The sequence below is a fragment of the Tamandua tetradactyla genome, chromosome 12, assembly GCF_023851605.1.
Source record: "Tamandua tetradactyla isolate mTamTet1 chromosome 12, mTamTet1.pri, whole genome shotgun sequence".
Lineage (NCBI taxonomy): Eukaryota > Metazoa > Chordata > Mammalia > Pilosa > Myrmecophagidae > Tamandua > Tamandua tetradactyla.
The window spans coordinates 54,893,231-54,911,751 of NC_135338.1; the positions used below are offsets into that span (position 1 = coordinate 54,893,231).

At 52.3% G+C, this 18,521-nt stretch overlaps 1 protein-coding gene and 1 long non-coding RNA gene across 7 annotated transcripts in view; one reads left to right on the forward strand and one right to left on the reverse strand.

Annotated features, from left to right (window-relative positions):
• Positions 1-1,424: 1,424 nt before the first annotated feature.
• ASB2 (ankyrin repeat and SOCS box containing 2) overlaps positions 1,425-18,521 on the reverse strand; it is a 53,878-nt gene continuing 36,781 nt past the window's right edge. The window contains exons 10-13 of the mRNA XM_077123420.1: positions 16,492-16,663; positions 8,410-8,974; positions 7,198-7,351; positions 1,425-4,371 (exon numbers count right to left, since the gene is read on the reverse strand). Coding sequence (XP_076979535.1) covers positions 4,235-4,371; positions 7,198-7,351; positions 8,410-8,974; positions 16,492-16,663 — 1,028 coding nt within the window. The 3' untranslated portion in view covers positions 1,425-4,234. The remainder of the gene's footprint in view (positions 4,372-7,197; positions 7,352-8,409; positions 8,975-16,491; positions 16,664-18,521) is intronic.
• On the forward strand, positions 8,923-18,174 carry LOC143652148 (uncharacterized). 6 transcript variants are annotated; one of them, XR_013160442.1, is made up of 5 exons: positions 8,923-9,111; positions 10,008-10,061; positions 10,564-10,874; positions 11,477-15,837; positions 17,246-18,174. It is a non-coding gene; the product is annotated as an uncharacterized LOC143652148 (long non-coding RNA). The 6 variants fall into 6 exon arrangements; XR_013160443.1 differs by having other exon boundaries at positions 10,564-10,856; XR_013160440.1 differs by having other exon boundaries at positions 10,564-15,837.

An 18,521-nucleotide genomic window follows, 5' to 3' on the forward strand; every position in this document is an offset into this window, starting at 1 on the left:
AAATCTTTCCTCTTTCAGGCAGTCTTTGGTATTATGTTCACAGGCAAAAAATAAAAGGAAGCAATCATCTCTAGCAATTCAGATTCCGGCGTTAACTTCAGATTGCTCACTCCCCGGGCCTGGCACACTGCCTGGCACAAACCAGGTGCCCCACCGGTGGAATGAAGAGGCCCTCTGCCTGTGGCAATTCACAGAGAGGTAACTGGGGATGCGGGTGGCCTGGGCTTTACTCTGACAGCACCCAGCCAGCAAAGCTGCCGAGGGGCCTCTAGCTGTACACTGGCTTAGGGCTTGCTCTACTGTCTAAGGCCCTGGTTTCATGGCTGAAGGAAGGAGGGCCTGAAGGGGAGCTGAGCTACTCATTTTATCAAACACAGCCCCATGCAGCTGACCAGCCAGGCCGGGACGCTGCCAGTGCCACGTTGGGCAGATTAAGTTCCCTCTCTGTAACTCAGTTTCCTTGTCTGTAAAGTGGGGGACTAAGGCAGGGACAGCAAACAGATAAATCCACCACTTCTGCCCCGAGGCAGGCATCCCCGACTGGCCACAGGAATCTCGGCTTTGGGGCCCAGAGGCGGCCTCAGAATCCTTCCTAACACAGGGCTCCTGGACTAGTGTTGGCTAAGGGTTTCTTCTGTCCTGACTTAGTTTTGATTCAGGATTCCCCTGGAGGGACAGTCTACCTGGAGGGTAGCCTGCTCCTAAGAAGACAGTGGGCCTCTGCTGGTTTATGTCCAATGGCCATGGGGGCCATGTGACACAGACAGAGTTGTTCTGAGCTATTCTCTGGAACAAAGGGTGGGGAAGGTCCTCAGCTGGGACCCTCACCTTCAGACTGCTCTGGTCTTAAAAGCACAGGGAGGGGGGCTGGAGGAGGCATGTGCCCTCCTTTATCTTCTGTGGCATTGTTGCAGCAGGACCTCCTGGATCTGTTCTGATACCTTTGACCCCCTCCAAACTGTCCAGCAGCATGCTGGAAGCAAATCATTTGGGCTGGCAACCCAGCTTCACCTCTGACCAGCTGTGTGGTCACAGGCACACAGGCACACAAGCAGGCTGTGTGCTTGACTTCTCTGTGCCGAAACTTCCTCATCCAAAAATGTGGCTTATAACAGACCTGCCCCGTGGGGTTGTTGTGGGTGTGGTGTGTGCCTGGCATACTCCAAGCACTACACAAGTCTTTTAAGGGGGGACCTGACAACTACAAGTCACCCCTTACAGATGTCTGCTGGTGGTTATTTTAATGTTTACAGACTGGGCGGCCATGGTGGGAACTTGGCCCAGATTATCCACCAATCCCACTCCCTAGAGAGGCATGATTTCTCCAGGTGCCACCTGGGACCACCAGCCTCTCCCTGCTCATAGCCCCAGCTCAGGCTCAGCCTTTTCCCGGGGAATCTGGCAATTCATGAACTTAAAAACTGTGAAGATTCATCCAGAAGCAGAAGGCTTTACTAAGACATTACTGAACAGAAGCACAGGACATTGTGGTACAGTTCCCCCACATGGAAATAAGTGGAAAGAAACCACATAAATCTTGGAAAGCTTTAGTTTAAAAAAAAAAAAAAGCTACCCCAGTGACAGCTGCCAGATACTCAAACCCTGCTAACCAAGTTCAAAACAAAACTCAGAGCCACCCCAGGATCTCACCAGCTATTCACAATCTCAAATTCCCACCTCTTGGTAAAACATGCTTCTGTTCACCAAGTGGGATTTTTGCACTGTCCGGCTTTGGAGATTTTCTATGTGTTTTGTGATGCTGGAGAGACACCTGTAAGCTGAAAACCCTTACAGGGGACTGGGTAAGTGGGGGAGGGAGGGAATGATCTGCAGAGGTGGTAGCTGTGAAATGGTCTTGGCAGGGGTGAAGGTCAGGTATGTAGCAGGCACACCCGAGCACAACTCACTCAGCACCCCAGAGGCCCCAGCCAGGTATTAACCCTTCAACTGCCAGGTAGTGGGGAGGTGGGGGCCGGGCTCTGTGAAGACCAAGCTGGGCAGGGCATGCGGTAGGGAGGGGTCCTTGTCAGTGGTTATTCCCAGCTGGTCTGGACACATGTTGATATTCAAAGAACCCAAATGCAATACCAGAGCATCCCGGGCCCAAGGATGGGGACTGCTCAGAGTGCAGGGGCTGTAGTCCCCTTGCCCGTACCCCTTCTACTCCATTCAGTCTTATCTCCTGGGGGGCTCCTTTCTTCTGACCAGCACCTGGATTTCTCAATTGGGAAGTGACTGCGGCCCCTGCCTGTTAGGGGATGCACATGAGAAATGCCACAGTTTTAAGAGTCTGTCTGAGACCCACCCCGATCCCACATGCACCCCATCAACTCCCAGGCTGGCCCTTTCTGCCTGCCCTTCTCATCACTTCTGATGAGTAGTCAGCTGAGTTTTTAAACTGTTCTCGCTCTCTCTCCCTCTCCCTCTGTCTGAGTCAGCAAAGGCGTTTTCCAGTCTGGGTTTTCCCCTAACCATGAGCCGCATCTGCCTTGTTCACTTCCCCCTGGGCTGTCAAGGTTAAACCCCCCTAGTGGGGGAGGATACAGGTTTCCTATAGGCTGTGCCTGGTTTGCAGCAAGGCAGCACCAGGATGAGGTCCCAGGGCCTCCTATGTGTGTTGGGGCAAGTCCCTTGCCCTCTTAGGGCCTGTGTTCCCATTTGTACCATGAAGGAACGGGCATGACATGACTAAGCCCCTGCTACCTGTGACTGGAAAGTGCTGTTTGATGGCCATTTTCCTGGTGGGCACAGGCACTGGGACTAACTTCTTCCATGGAAACCCTGTGTGGGAAAGTGGGAGAGTCCACAAGGGCCACCAGCATCTGTATACCCCACTATGCAGATAAAGAAACTGAGGTCCCAGTGGCGGAGCTAGGTCTAGACCCAAGGCTCCTGCAGCACAGAGTATCATCTTTCTGCAAGCTCAAGGAAAGAGGCCACATCTATGGAAATATCTGACCTTACCCAGGGCTCCACCTGCCCCTAAGCCCCATGCAGGCTGCAAGCAAGGCAGCCTGCACCAGTGAAACTGCTAGGGGACCGGACTCAGGAGCCATAAATCATACTTGCAGTGAGAATGCCAATGAGTGTCTCCACGGAAAAGGATGCCCCAGCTCTCAGAGGGACAGTGGCAAGAGGGCTGGACGACACTGCTGGAACTTAGCACTGCTACCTGCCCCATCTCTGCCAGGAGACAGTGGAGGGGACGGAGCTTCACACACTCAAGTCCAGCACCAGGCTTTTGGCAACCCTGAGTGTAGCATGGAGCTTAACGGCATCCAGCATCTAGATGGATTTTTACCACCCGTGTTTCAAGGTTTTGCAGTAAAACAGGGGTTAGCAGAACACAAAGACAGAATGCCAGGGGATATGTAAGAGACAATCCTAAGTGTCAGGACGCTGGTGGGTGCCAAGACCCCGTTTGTGATGAGGCTCCTGTTTCCATGGTGACCAAACCAGGAGAGGAAAATCAACCATGAACCCCCTCCCTCCACAGGCTACAGGAACTCTCGGGTGATTGACAGAGACATCCCTTTGAGTCTTGCAGAAGCCCAAAGGTGGCACATTCAGGGATTCAAATTCCCTACCCCACCTCCACCCAACCTCCACTCCTGCCAGGAGCAGAGCCGAGGGCCACAGGCCTTGAGGGGCTTTCTAGTGACAGGGACCCAGCTGGGAAGGACATCTGTGCAACATTTATTATACTTAGTGAAGCCCTCTGTGACTGAAGGTCTCCTTGTCCCAGACCACGTCTTTGAGGAGAAAGCTAAGAAGTCAAGTGGAGGGTTTCACAGAGCAAAGGGGAACAAGGCACCAGGAAAACCATGCAGCAAGGTTGCCTTGGAAAGGCAGGCTTGTCCCTTTTAAAAGTTCTCCAGCCACAGCCCAGAGTTGGGGGCCTGATTTCCTGGCTGGTCCCCTGCCTTCCCCAGCACAGCCTCAGTTGGCCTCTTCAGGCCCCAGGAATGGAGGTTTCTGCCATTCCCAATGGCAGAGAAGGTCTGGGATCTACTCACTGGTTTGACAACACAATTGTTCTCCTACTTGCCACATTCTGTACTCATGTCTGAGCAAAGTTCTGCTCAGAGACTCTGCACCCAGAAATCACAGCGTCTGCCCATTGGAGAAGGAGGCAGCCTGTGGTCTCGCTCAGTCACTGGGCCCCTTGAATTTGGGGACACCATCGTCCTGAGACTTAGTGAAAACAGAGGAGCCACTCCTTCCACGTGGCCCATTACTGGGTATTCTCATACTTCAGGTATCTAATCAGCCTGCCCGGGAGCGGCAGCGTGTCTAGCAGTTTTATCCGATACTTCCCAATGGCCTTTCGAACCTGCAGCCGGCAAAGGTGAGCCAGAGGTCTTGGAGGTTCTGGAAAAAGGAGGGAAAGAGAGCTGCAGATTGGTTGTTTGCAGTCAGCAAAGGGTGTGCATCCATGACCTCCTGTCATATGGGCCAGGGTGGATACGAGAGGGGTACTTGGACTAGCCCCAGACTCTATAACCCTAGTCGCTGACAGTTGAAAAGATTTGGCAAAGCCCCTTCCCATCTGTCACCCCTCATTTGATTCCCATAATCTGAGGAAGTAGATAGGGCAGGTACCCAAACCCTACTTTACAGGTGAGGAAACTGAGGCTTGGCACCCAGAGCTTGCATCTCCCAACTCCCTGTCTAGCAACACAGTTTAGCAGAGGGGTCAGAGCACGAAATTCAGTTCTGGGGTTCTGGGTAAAGGTCAAAGGCCAGGGTGAAGGGCCAGAGACTGGGCAGCTCCAGGGGGTCCCAGAATCCCACTTGGCTGCCTTCCCTATGAAGCTATGTCCCATCTAGTGAAGTTTTCTCAGCCAGGGCAGGGGGCAGGAACAGGGTGCTTAGTCACGGGGTAACTGACTTATTTCAGCCCTGGGCACAGGGCCTGGCACGGAGGCGCTGTTTGTTGAATTAAATAATGCCATTCATTCACTAATGCATTTATCCAGCAAACACATGCCAAGCCCCTTCCCTCTGCCTGGTGCTGGGCTTGGGCTAGAGAGGCAGAGATGCCCACACAGGGGCCTTTCGGTACCTTCTGCCAGGTGGTGCCATCCAAGCACAATGCATCAAGCGAAGGAGGGAGGCAAGGCCATTCCAAGCAGGAGGGGACGAGTGCAAAGCCAAGGAAGTCATAGCACACCTAAGGGAGAATGGGCCACCTGGACTGTGGGGGAGGTGGATGGCGAGTTCATATGGCCGGAGCATTGCCTAGGTAGCTGTCCACAGGGACAAGGATGCCTGTCTGCATTTGGGGTCTCCAAACTCCGGGCTATATCTGCACCCCCATTATTGCATTTCTGACACTTTCTCTGCTCTGATCTCACGTTGGACAGAGCCTCCTCTCTGAGGGACCTCAGCACATTTCTCCACTGACCTAAAACTGAGCTCATGGGGAGGAAGGCGAAAGGCTGCTGGGCTGGAGTGGGATCCTGGCTAGCTACAGAATATCCACGAGATCCTTGGCCCATTGAATAGATCTCAGAGCCTCTGTCTGCCCTCCTGCCTGGGAAGATGGGGAGGGTTTGAAGCAACCCAAACAGGTATTAATTAAAAATTATTTGTTCTATTTGTTAATGGATGTTTATAGCACGATAATGATTTCTCCACATCTTTCCCTGGACACTGGTTAGCTGTAAGGAATTACCCACTCTAGGGAAGGCAGGAGGAGGGAACAGTGAGAGGTGGGACGCACATCTAGCATGGATCACTCCACCCTCTGGTGGCCAAGGGCTGTGGTGACAGTAACCAACTATTCATTTATCCCATAAATGTTTAGTATCTAGAGCTGAACCCCAAATGGGCCTAGCCCAGTAACTTGATCAGATGAAAAACCTTGCAGTAAGTTTGGGTTGCGGGGATCAAGGAGGGTCTGAGGGAGTCAAAATTAGGGCTTTGGGGGGTAGAGCACCTGGACAGTGGACAACCTGGGGGAGCAGGTCCTACCCTGGGGAAGGCAGCAGCAAAGGGATAAGCGTCTGTGTTACATGAGTACAACCACTTGCTGTCAACAGGACGGTGTCTCTCAGAGCCAGAGACAGCCCTGGGACAGCTGGAACTCCTCTGGGTGGGTACTTACTTCCCAGTGTCGGCTGTGACACCCAGTGGTACTGCTTGTGACACCTCCCCTACCTGGGTGAGCTCCATAATGCCCATGAGAGTTTCTGATCTTCTTGCTGACTTAGCTGAGCTGTCCTGACAACACTGAACACCTGCGAGGCTCTCACACCTGTACACAAATGGGGGCTGAGACGCTTTGCTAGACTAAGACCTTACAAATCAGATCACAGTGGCAGAGCAGGATGGGAGCTAGACGCAGAACCTGCCCAACCTCCTCACTGTTCAGAGGAGGGTCCTGAGGCCCAGAGAGGGGTAGGGACCTGCCTGTGGTCACACAGCAGGTCCCTGGCAAGACTGGCTCTACAGCTCAGGGGCCCTGTCTTCTAGACCAGTGCTGTGTGTGGTCCACAGACCAGCAGCATCAACATCACCTGGTACCATATTGAAGGGCAGGTTCCCAGGCTCCAACCCAGACCTACTGAGTCAGATCTGCAAAATATACACTTCATAGTTTAAAATGTCCTAGACCACTATTCTTTCCTTCACCTTGCCACACTGTCTCCCAGTGGCCTACAAATGTGGGCAACTTATTCTGAAGGTTTTGATACCCCACAGGGAGCTGACACTGTTTAAAACATCTTAGAAAGATTTAGTGGGAAGAGCATGGATTTCAGGGTTGGTCAAACTTGTGCTTAAATCCCAGAGTGCTGCCACTAACTAGCTGTGAGGCCCTGTCACAGGTGACATAATCTCCCATGATCCTTGTTTTAAAATCAGGAGTAAGTGAGACCTGGTCTGTGACACACTTAGCACAGAGCCTGGCTGGTAGCAGGTGCTCATCACACATAACAGTCCTGGTCTGAGGATGGGGATCCTAAGGCAGTCAGGGGCATCCCACCAGCAGCAGGACAATGCTGGAATCCTAAAGCAGGGGTGGCCTGCCAGCAGCAGCAGTGACACTGGGCTCCTAAAGCAGGCAGGGGTGACCCACCAGCAGTAACGGTAACACTGGGCTCCTAAGGCAGACAGTGGTGGCCTGTCAGCAGCACGGCAATGCTGGAATCCTAAGACAGGGTGGCCTGCCAGCAGCAGTGTGACATCCCCTACCTGCCTTCTCCTTGATGATGGCCCAGTCCTCAAAGCTCTCGATGTGCTCCTTCAGCCGTGAGCACAGCTGCACGTTGCCCACATAGTCCAGGAGGATGTCGATGATGGGCCCGGCCCAGCGGTTCACCTCTGGGGCAGAGAGGATCTCACAGAACTGAAAGAGAGCACACCCCAGTGCTAGGTGCCAAGGGCAGTGCCACAGCCAAGGCCTCAGAGAGCTCATCCAACAAGAGGGAAGCCTGGGGCCAGGGGGGGCAGGAGGCATGTCCACAGGCATTCACTGGGCACACCACACTAGGATCCAGATCCCCAAATCCACCCCCTTCTCAACACAGACCTCTGCTGCCAAAAGAGACAGGCAACTTGGTGAAGCACATTAACTCTGAGTCTCAGCCTCCTTGTCTATGGCATGGCTATATGAATACCAGTTTCAAGGGGTTGTCATAAGCATTAAAGTAATAGGAATATAACCTTCTTTGCACACTGTAGGTGGACCATAAATGATGGCCACTATAATTTTTTCCAAGAGAAGGACGTTCCTAACTTTCTTTTCATCCCAAATTCTGGCTTTTGAAGTCAGCACCATGGACAGGTCCTGGGTCTGGTCCCTGACTTTCTGACCCTCTCAGGGCACCCCATGTGACATTATATCTTATCGTCCCCTTTCCTGATTTTGGTCATATAACATCATATACAAGGTGTAGGTTTGCTGCGGGTGAGTTTTCAGAGTACCTTGTCAATCCCTTGCTCCACTGTTGGTTCCTTAAATTCCCCAAGACAGTGGACCAAAAAGAGGATTTAAATGTTCACGTGAACACGAAGTTCTGCCTCTGAAGCATACATACTGCTGGGCTCTGCTGCCTCTAAAGCGTGCTAGTCACTAGTCTGCACTGCCTTCAAAGCACTATGTTCCCCTACCTCGGAGCGCACTGGCCACTAGTCTACACTGCCTCCAAGGTGTGCTAACCACCAGGCCCCGTTTTCAGAAGCCGGTTAACCACCAGGCTCCAGTGCCTGGAAGTGGAGTCCACACTTCCTCCAAAGAGAATTAACCCCTAGTCAGTCTACACCGTCTCCAAAGCACGTTAACCACTAGTCTGCCTCTAAGTGTGCTAACCATTAGCTGTCACTGCCTCTCAAGCGGGCTAACCACAGTCCATGTTCCTCCAAGGCGTGCTGACGCCGGGCCCCGCTGACCGCCGCGCCGCCTACCTGGACCACGCAGGGCGCCTTGTCGGTGGCGGGGGCGTCGCTGAACCTGCTGGAGCGCGGCGGGATGGGCGGGTGCGGGCCGTTGCCGTACAGGCACGAGAAGCAGGACTCGCCGTCGCAGCCCAGGTCCATGAGGAACTTGAGCAGAGAGAGGCACTTCATGGCGAACATGATGGTGGCGGGGAAGGCGGTGGGGTGCGTGGCGATGTAGGCGTCGATGTTGGCGCCGTGGTCCAGCAGCAGCTGTATGGTGCGCAGGCAGCCTTGGCGGATGGCCACGAGCAGCGGGCTGATGAGGTCGCGGTTGGGGTCGGCGCCGGCCATCAGCAGCAGCTCAGTGGCGTACACGTTGTTGTTGATTACCGCGAAGTAGAGCGCGGAGGTCCGGCGGTCCTCATAGAGGCGCGCGCGCTCGGGCGCCAGTGGCGCGTTCACGTCGAAGCGCGCACCCAGCAGCGCCTCGAGTACCTCGTCGTTGTTGCGCTCCGCCGCCAAGTGCAGCGGGCTGACGCCGCTACGGCGCACGCGCGTGCGGCTGGTCACAGGCAGCAACAGCTGCACGATCCTGTGGGCGGGGCCGGGCATGCGCACGTCACCGGGCGGCCATCGGGGCTGGCTCCGCCAGCAGGATGCGCTGTGGGGCCGCCCAGTCTCACAGGTACCCGATTGGGCCGGGGCTTTGTTGCTGTCCCCATGTTAGAGGTAAGGAAACTGAGGTGCAGAGAGTTTCGACTACATAACCAAGGTCAAAGAGCCGGTAAGGAGGTGGAGCTGGGCTTCAAACCCAGACTCTTGGCAACCAAAGTCTGTGTTCTTATAAACCTCAGCCAAACGGGACTGTTTGGAGAACCTCCCACTGACCTGATTTCAGGCTAAGGGGTTGCTCATTCCCAGCTCAGTTATCTGGAGGAATTGACGGAAAAGCCCCAAAGCCCTGTGAATGGCCAAGCTACTCCCTACAGGAGGCAATGCAGCCTGAGATGAAGCTCAGAGCTAGACCTGCCCTGCCTGGAGGGCAAGGCAGGCAAGAGAACCCACTAGAAGAGAACTCACCCAGTGTCGGGAGACATCCAAAGGCTTTACAAGCACTCTTGGATTTAATTTTTACAACAACCCATAAAGCATGTCTCATTATTCCCATTTTGCAGAGGAGAAAAAAATCAAGGTTCAGAAAGGTTGAAGAATTTGCCCAAGGCCATGTAGTCAGGAAATGTAAGCCAGGATTTGAACCCTTCTCTGACTGCAAAGCTGGGCTGTCCTACACTCCTGTCCTGCTGACCTGGTGGAGCTGCCAGGCCCTGAGGGACAGTTCTAGCACCAGCCACTTCTCCCCCAAGGCCATGTCAGCGTCTGTGACTATGATGATACCTGTTCCTCTCTCCTGTGAGCCTCAGCAGCCTCATGTCCTGGTGGCTGCCTCCAGCCTCTCCTGGCTTCTCTGCCCTGTCTTTGGGCTAAAGCAGGCCAGAGCTCCCTGCAACCCCCGGCTCTGCTGCCTCCTGCTGACTAAAGTGCAGCTTGCAGCACTTTACATATTTAATGATTAAATCCTCCAGTATCTCTGTGAGGGGGTCACTAATACTATCTTCATTTTACAGAGGAGAAACAGAAGCCCAGAGAGGGTGTGTGACCTGCCAAAGGAATCAGAGCCTGTAAGTGATGCAGGCGGGATTTGAACCCTGACAGCCTGAGCCCTGAGTCTACCGTCTTAATCCCTTCCTGCTTTTCACAAGGCTGTTGCTAATCAGAAGTCATAACACAGCTCTGGGACTCAACCCTTGCCTTTACTCTCTTCCTAGACACCCTGCTGTCTATAAGAACAAACTCCTGTCACCAATGTGTTTCCAGACCCTAATCCGTCCCATCTCTGCTGACAGCTGATCTCACAGCCCCCGTCTGGCACTCTGAGTGGATGAGGCAAGGGAAGCAGGTGTCCCCAGGCCTGTCCCCATTCCCAGGCCTCTCCACCTCCTTGCGGGCGGCTTCCCTCTGGTTTCCTGGAAATCCGATGCCAGGGACCTCCCGCTAGGATCTCAGTGGAAAGTATTATTATCGTTAGTGACTCTGCCTTTGGCTGAAATCTGCCTCTAAAACCTCAGAAGGAAATTTGCACACCCAGGGGGACTAATTGCCTCCTAATTTCTATTTGTGCAGGCGCAGGAGGCCTGACCTTGCTCTGCAGAGGTGGTACTCAAAGGCAGGGCCGGAGCCTCTCCCTGGACTGCGGCCATCGCTGACAAATGCTCCATAACAGCCGTAACGTGCCCAAGCACGGGAAAGAACAGCGAGCGGGGCTGCCTGGGGCTGCTGGCCAGCTGGGGCTGGAATCTCTGCTGGGTCACAGCTGGTCTCCAGCAGTTCCCATCCCAGCCCAGGGGAAGTGGCAGAGATGTGAGAATTTGACTGGATGCTGCCTAGAGTCCCAGAAGCACCATCTCATCAACGCAGTGAAGTCATTTTATTGTGTATGCTTCTAAAGGACTTTGTCCTTCAGGAAGGGCTTGATCAGATGCTTGGAAGTAAAGGTGTAGTGCTGGGCAGGGTCTGGAGATCAGTGTATCCAGCCCTCCCATTTTACAGATGGTGAAACTGAGGCTCAGCGTGGGGTGAGGAAGGGAGTAAGGCTGGACAGAAGGTGGATGGCGGTAGATGGCAAGGCCAGGGCAGAACGTTGGTCTCCAGCCTCTCCAGGATGGCCCAGTCTTCCCAAAAATGGGAGTGGCTGTGTTTGCGGCACCATTGCACATCGTCTCTTCCCACCCCCCTGCCCGTTTTATGTGACTGTGGGCAGGAGGATGAGCTCAGGGCCAGTCCCAGCTCAGGGCCAGTCCAGGTAGGCTCTGAGTGCGATGGGCTGCAGGGCTAGCTCTGACCTTGCACCCCAATCCCCATAACTGGATGCTGGTAACTGAACCCCCTGCCTTGTTCCTGGGACACACCAAGAACTGAAACTCCAGGAGCTTTAGGTCCTGGCTCCCCACCTAGCATTCTGGTGTCCCCAAGGCCACAGCCCTGCCACACTCCCTGTCCCCAGATCTGATGTCCTATCTGAACCTTATTCCCACAGGCAGTACAGTGGAGAGCCAGGAGGCGAAGTAGGCTGCCCTCAGCTGTGTGGGATTAGCACGTGGGGTGATGGGAGACAAGGGAGCTTAGAGTCACCTGGACCTGAGTTACACAGCCAGCTCTGCCTCTCCATGCTGGGTGATCTCAGGCATGTCACTCAACCTCTCTGAACCACACCTGCTTCGTCTATAACAGAGGGGTAATTAATCTTAATAGCAATAATGACAGTGATGATGAAGATGACAGAAATAATAGCACCCTTTATTGAATCCCCAGGGGTGGCTGTAAACACTTCACCTTCCTAAATAATAGCCTCAATAAGAACATCATTGCTGAGCACTTACTGTGTACCAGTCACGTCTAACTCATTTAATACCAGAAATGACTCCAAGAGCCGAGTCCTGTATCTCATAACAGCCTGGCAAGATGGATTGCTGTCCAGACTAAAAATCATAATTTAATGATATCTTTTACCAAGGCTGCTTTTGACAGAAAAATGAGACCTTACGCCTTGAACTGATCCACTATTGTAGGCAGGCAGTAAATGGGGTCTGTTGGCATCTAACCCCCACCCTGTGGCATTCTTACAGACTTGTGGGGTTATGGTGGTGTGACCTTTCTCAGTGCTCAGGGTAAACATGACCGTGGACTTGACTTTCACGTGGGAACCAGCCGCCCACAGAGAGTCTTGCTGCCAAAGCCACCGAGCCGCTCTGTCATCCCTGCTGTATGGGTGTTCTGAGAAGAATGGAGGTGGAGCAGTAACCTCTTTTCTGAGACCATGTAATGCTTATGGCAAGACCCAGAAAAGGCCCCATCAATGGACAATCTGCCCAAGGGCAATTTCAAGGGCACAGGGATCGCCCCTGCTCACAAAGGGTGCCTTCTGGGGAAAAGTCTACAACCTTCCAGAAGGTGTTGGCATGTTATCTCGGATTCAGCCTGGGAGCTGGAGCGGGGGAGCAGTTCTTCCATGAAGGAAGGTGCTGGAAGGGCAGGTCCGTGCTCCCTTCTGAACTGAATGAATGTGTCCAGGGGTCGTTGGGCCTTCAGAGAAAGGAGGGAGCTTGTTACAGATGTAAGTAACTGCTGGTTCTTAAGCACAGTGCACCTCAGAATCATTCTGGGGGCACCTGATTCAGCAGGTCTGGGGAGGGGACCCGGACTCCGATGCACGTGATTGACATACCACATGTGGAGAAACTTGCATGCAAATCTTCATTTTCCTTCAAAGGACGGCACAGCAAACTAGCTTCGTACAGTGGAAGGACCATTTGATGGGGATGGGTAGAGGGTTCTGAGGCCGGGAAACTGCTCCCTCCTCTTATTTTCCATGATGCCTTGAGCTCTGAGCCTCAGTTTTCCTTTTAATAATGGCAATACTAACTTGCTTGTGAATGCGATTTCTCAACAGCATCTTAACTTAGTGTATTAAATAATATCTATTCTGCTTTATTCCAGAAAGAATTTTAAGAGACTGGTAAAGGTAGATAAATCATAGCAAAGATAATATGTCAGAAGTAGGAAAGAGAGAATATTTAAAAACAAAGTGATCAGAAAGGAGACCCAAAATGCAAGACTATGTTTTAGGTCAGCCACAAAACCAGGCTCTAGGGAAATAGTTCTCCACTCACAGTAGAACCATCTAGGGAGTTTTTTAAAACCCCTGAAACCCCAGCAGCAACCCAGACTGATTTCATTAGATTCTCTGAGGGTTGGACCCAGGCATCAGGAGTCTTTAAAGCTCCCAGGGGTTCCAGTGTGTGGACAAGGTTGAGAACCTTCTAGTTTTAGTATTAGTTCAAACTCAGGTTGAGAACCCTCTAGTTTTAGTATTAGTTCAAACTCACTTTAAAGGACTCATGAGCCATCTGCTCTTATCTAGCTGAAACAATTTCTTAATAACTGTATCTTCAGTGTTAATCTTTAATTTCATAAGGTGCATCTGCTACTGGAAATGAAAACTAGGACAAAGTGCACTTTGGAGTTGACCAAAACTTTGGAATGCCAGGGGCCCCTTTTGCAGCAATGTCCAGACCCCACGCCCTCCCAGTCAGTGTCCTGAAGAGAAGGAACCATCTGGTGAGCACTGAGGCCAGCTGCCAGCCCTTGGCACTACTTTCCATGCTAGGAATGGGCAGGGTGTTTGTGTTTGGACAGGTGGCTGAGACCAGAATGCTCATAAAATGTCACATCGAATCCCTGAGCAGCCTATAGGAGGTCATTGTGGAGGAGGCAATCAGCACCAAGATGCCCAAGGAGGAAATGAAGAGCCTGGGGACTTGCTGGCCATGGGCCCTGCTATGTGACAGAAGCTGCTGGGAACCAGCTTTTAACCCTTTGTTGGGCAGCCCTCCCAAAGCAACCTGGCCCCATCAGTCCTGGTGGATGGAGGGAAATGGGAGCTGGAAATGGAGGATAGATTAGCAGGGAAATTGTTTTGGGAGTCAGCATAAGTTCAAGCAAGGGATGTGGGGGGAACATAAACTTTGCATATAGATGGTTCCAGAAAGAACCGGAACTTCTCCTTGAGGATGCTCAGTGGTCCTACCTCTCCTGCAGCTAGGGCCCTACTGCTAAGATCTGGGTCACACTTGAAAGCATCTGGGTGTGATAGAAGGATGCCCAGTGCAGTTCCCAGGTCTGCCACTATCTAGCAAGCCATTTCTCTCCTTGGTATAATGAGGGCAGTGGTTTAGATTAGTGGTTCCCCAAATTGATGGAGGGTCTGTATCTCGTTTGCTCAGGCTGCTTTTCAAAGACCCAGTCTTGGACTCCTTCTCTCCTGGAGATTCTGATTCATTGGTTCTAGGATGTGTCGTTTCAAAAATAGCCCCAAGTGACTCTGATGGGCAGACAAGAATGGGAGCTAGTGGGTCTGGATATGTCCAAGGTCTCTGCCCCTTTCCCTTCTCTTACTCTTTGGGTCTCTAGGGGCTGGGGCTGAGGTAAGCTGTTTTGTTCAATTCTGACCGTTACTGAACGCTTTAGAAAGGTACCTCCTTGCCCATTGTCAGTCTGCCTGATTTGTGTTGCTTTCTTCCCTCCATTGGCTTAAATGAGAAAAGCTGGAATGTACTCTCCCTGTGTGAGAGTGAGAGCAGACCTACCGAGCACCTCCTATGTGACAGGCCCTCTGCTAGACACTTTACGTCCATCATATATCCACGTCTATCCATTTCACTATGAAGCAAGTGTAAATTTCCCCCATTTTACAGAAGAGGAAACTGAGGGTCAGAGAGGTTAAGCAACTTGCCTAACAGACTCAGCAGGAATTGGAATGAAATCTGTCTGCCTCACAGTCCATCATGTGAACTTGCATAACATCCATACCATAGTGTGCGTGTTGTCGCGGAAGGCCGGACTCCTCTGGGTCTGAGCTGGGGGTCAGGGTGGGGAAGGAGTGTTTGTCATTTGTGCCAGCAGCCTGCAGGCAAGGGCCTGGGGCTCTGTGGGCCAGCTCTGTGCTTGCGTCTTCATTTCAGTCTCTGGAATATCGCTCCCACCCCCATTTCCCTTCCATCTTGGTGAAAGCACAAACATCTCCCAACATACACAATCTGTTTTTCTTGCTCTTCTCTCTTTCTGGAGGACTGGGGCAGATGGGGAAGGCGGCATGTTATACGAGACGGGATTTGAGGTGGAACTTGGGCAGAAGTTTTGTGTGTGTGTGTGTTTATAAAAATTGTAAATTGGTAGGTCTAACAATATAATAGTGTGATAAATGTTTCCTTTTTAAAATAAATTTGTTTTAAGTGAAAAATGAATTTAAAGGAAAGCACTAAGCAATGAGAGTATAGATGTCTCAAATCAGGAAGACAAGCTGTGAAGGATCAAAGTTTGGGAAATACCAATCTGGTATAAAGAGTCTGACTGAGATCCTAGCCCTGAGGTTGGCTTGTTGTGGGCCAAGCCTGCTGACTGCCTTGGACCTCAGTTTTCCTATCCTGCAGAGTGGGACTAAAGCTTGCCTCCCTACCTACAACACCATAGCAATGAGAAACAGATGGGCCACACTTTGGAAATCATCAAGCCCTGTCCATCCTTCAAGGGCAGCTCGAGTCCCACCTGCTCAAGGAGACTTCCCTGACCCTCCAGCCTCTGGTGTGCTGAACATGTTTAACAGCTGGCTCTCCAGGGGACAAAGGCTGTGATCTGTAGCATTTGTACCCATTTCCATGTTGTAAATAGTCCTCCACAGCTTCCACCAAGCCACCAAGGGGAGGACATTGAACACGGAGTCGGGAAGAGATGAGCACAATCAACTCACATGAGCTGGGACGAGCAGTTCCAGCACACCTGTGCCCCCAGCCCACGCTACTCTCTGAACTCAGACCGCCCCGGAGTACGTCATGAAAGCAGGTGTGTGTGTGAGCGTGTCTGTGTACCTTACTTCCCAGCGCCTTGCTCCTTGAGAACTTCGGCTTCTCACATCTCACTCCAAGTGCCCAGCATATAGAACAAATGCTCAGCAAATCCTATCAGCCATCACTGGCCCAGTTCCTATTCCTGTTGGTACTTGCCGCCTGCTTGCTGACTACGTGAGGTCATCCTTTTACCCCCCACCCCAGAAATATCCACCAGTCCACACTCACATCCCACCTCCTTTGTAGAATTCCTGTGAACATGATATGACATTTGGAGCAGGTAAGCCCCTGCTACTGATAAGCTGTGTGACCTTGGGCAAGTCACTCAACCTCTGTGGCTTAGTGGCCTCATCTGAAAATTGGAGATAAAAGCCAGGCTGACTTCAGGGAGTTGTCGGGAGAACTGAATCAGTTTGTGATGTTAAGTGCATGCCCCGGGGCATTTGTTATATACGACCACTGTCTGTATTTGCTTCACACTTACCAATGGCTGAGATGCATTCCTCTTTTCCACCCAATAGCACCCTCCACTCTGAGCTCTCCCAGGCCTTCCAGGGCATAATCTTGTGGGGGAGACATTTGGAGGGGGCAGGCACCCCCCAAGCGTGGGTCCCGGAGAAAGCTGCGTGGGGTGGTGGGGCCCACTGACCTGTAGTTGCCCTTCTTGGAGGCGATATGCAGCGGGAGCATGCCATCCTTGTTGGTCTTGTTGGCATCAGCACCCTGCAGCAGCAGGAATGCCACCACCTCCTCGTGCTCGTTCTTGCAGGCCTCATAGAGGGCAGACGCGCTGTCGCTGGCCTGTGTGTTGATGTCAGCGCCTGGTGAGGGAGAAGTGGGTGGATGCATGGGCAGGACATGCCCCTGTCCTAGACGCAGCACATGCTGCCAGCCCACCATGGTAGCAATGGGGTCATTCCATTCCACCATGCTGTTTATGGGAAAGGAGCCCGCCCCAGCAGACCCCTGGCTCCCTTCTGCAGCATTCAGAGCCTGGGGTCTGCCTGCCTGAGCAGAAGCCTCTTAGGGGCTAAACACAGTCATGAGGCGTTGGCATTGCCATGGACCTAGGATGTGCTGGGCATGCTGCTTTATGCGTGGTGCCTCTGTGAACCCACAGCCTAACGCTATGAGATTAGTACTGCTCTTATCCCCATAATTCGGGGGACACTGACCCACAGAGAACCTATGAAGTCTCCCCAGACCGTCCAGCTTGTAAACTTGAACCAGATGGTCTGGTGACAGACGCCATGCTCTTATCCGTCACTCCTTGTAAGGGGGCCCAGGCCCTGCACAGACTGAGGCCCTCGATAGCTCTAGGATTGCACAGAGACCCCCTAATAAAGGAAAACCTCAATAACTTTTTTCTTTGGGATTTGCTCCTCTTTTCTTTCCATTTCAAGGAATAAGAGAGGAATTGCTTCCTGTCTACCCCAAAGAAACATGCAAACCATTCTACTGCAAGGAAGAATCAAGCCTGCTGTCAGCCCTACCACCTACACCTTCACCACCTCCTGGTGAGATGGAGACAACTGCGGTGCCCGTGAGCGTCTTACAAAAGGAAGTGCAGCCTGTTCACCAGTCCCCCTTATTCTGGAAGGAAATGGAACTGGACAGCAATGAAATGTCAGTGAGGGCTGAAAGCAAAAGCGTCTGTAAACCACAGTTCCTCTCCCCTTGAGTGTTTTGCTTATCTCAGGCTTTCTGGTAATTATTTTTATTTTCAGTGATGGGATTGGTTTCTAGTCTAGTGGAAAGAACAAGTTTAAGTGATAGTTTCACAGCTTACAAGCTGTGTGACTTCAGGCAGCCTTTAGCAGCCTTTAGGAGCCTCAGTTTTCTCATCTGTGTCTTGGAATAACAGTGCTGGGCACGGAGAAGCTACTCAGTGAATGCCAGTTTTCCAGGAACAAGGGCCAGGGCACAGGAGGCAGTTCTGCCCTCTACCCAGAGGGAGAGTTGACAAGCAGCTCCAGCACTCTCTGAGCTCTCAGAGTCGTGCTCCTGGGGAAGACTGGCTCCCACCAGCAAAGCTGCCCATACCACAAGAAAAATATTTGGATTTCAAAATGGACTCAGCCTGCAGAGAGAAGAGACCTTGACTCAGAGTGTCGGCAGGAGACCTGGGCAGATGTTCAGAGTTAGCCGCCCCACCCCACCCTTCTCCCACAGAGCACCCTGCCCTTCCTCCCGTCTCCTTGCCTGGGCTCCCAGGACCCTGCCTGCACCCCGTGCTCTCAAGCTGCTCAGTCCAGACCTGTCCCTGGCTGAAAGGCCATGCCTTGGGTCTGTTTTTCCAACTCCTTGGACACTTGCTGAGTAAGTCCGTGCTTATCGGGGTGCAACCATGCACTGGTAACTCCCATGGCCTGAGGTGTCATGGTGTCATGGAGAGAGTGTACATTTAGTGTCAGACTGACACATATCAGAATACAGGCTCCGACAATGTAAGACCTCCAGCCAATTGTTTAACCTCCCTGAGCCTCAGTCTCCTCGTCTTTAAAATGAACATGAGAATAGAATCTATACCATAAGATTATGGGGGAAAATCCCTCAACCTATTCTGTGTTCATGCTTAGCACAATGTCTGGCACACAGCAAGACCCCAACAAGTTTTTCCAACTCAACCCCAGGATCTGCATTGCCTCTGGCCTCCATGTTGCTAGAGAGGGAGGGTTA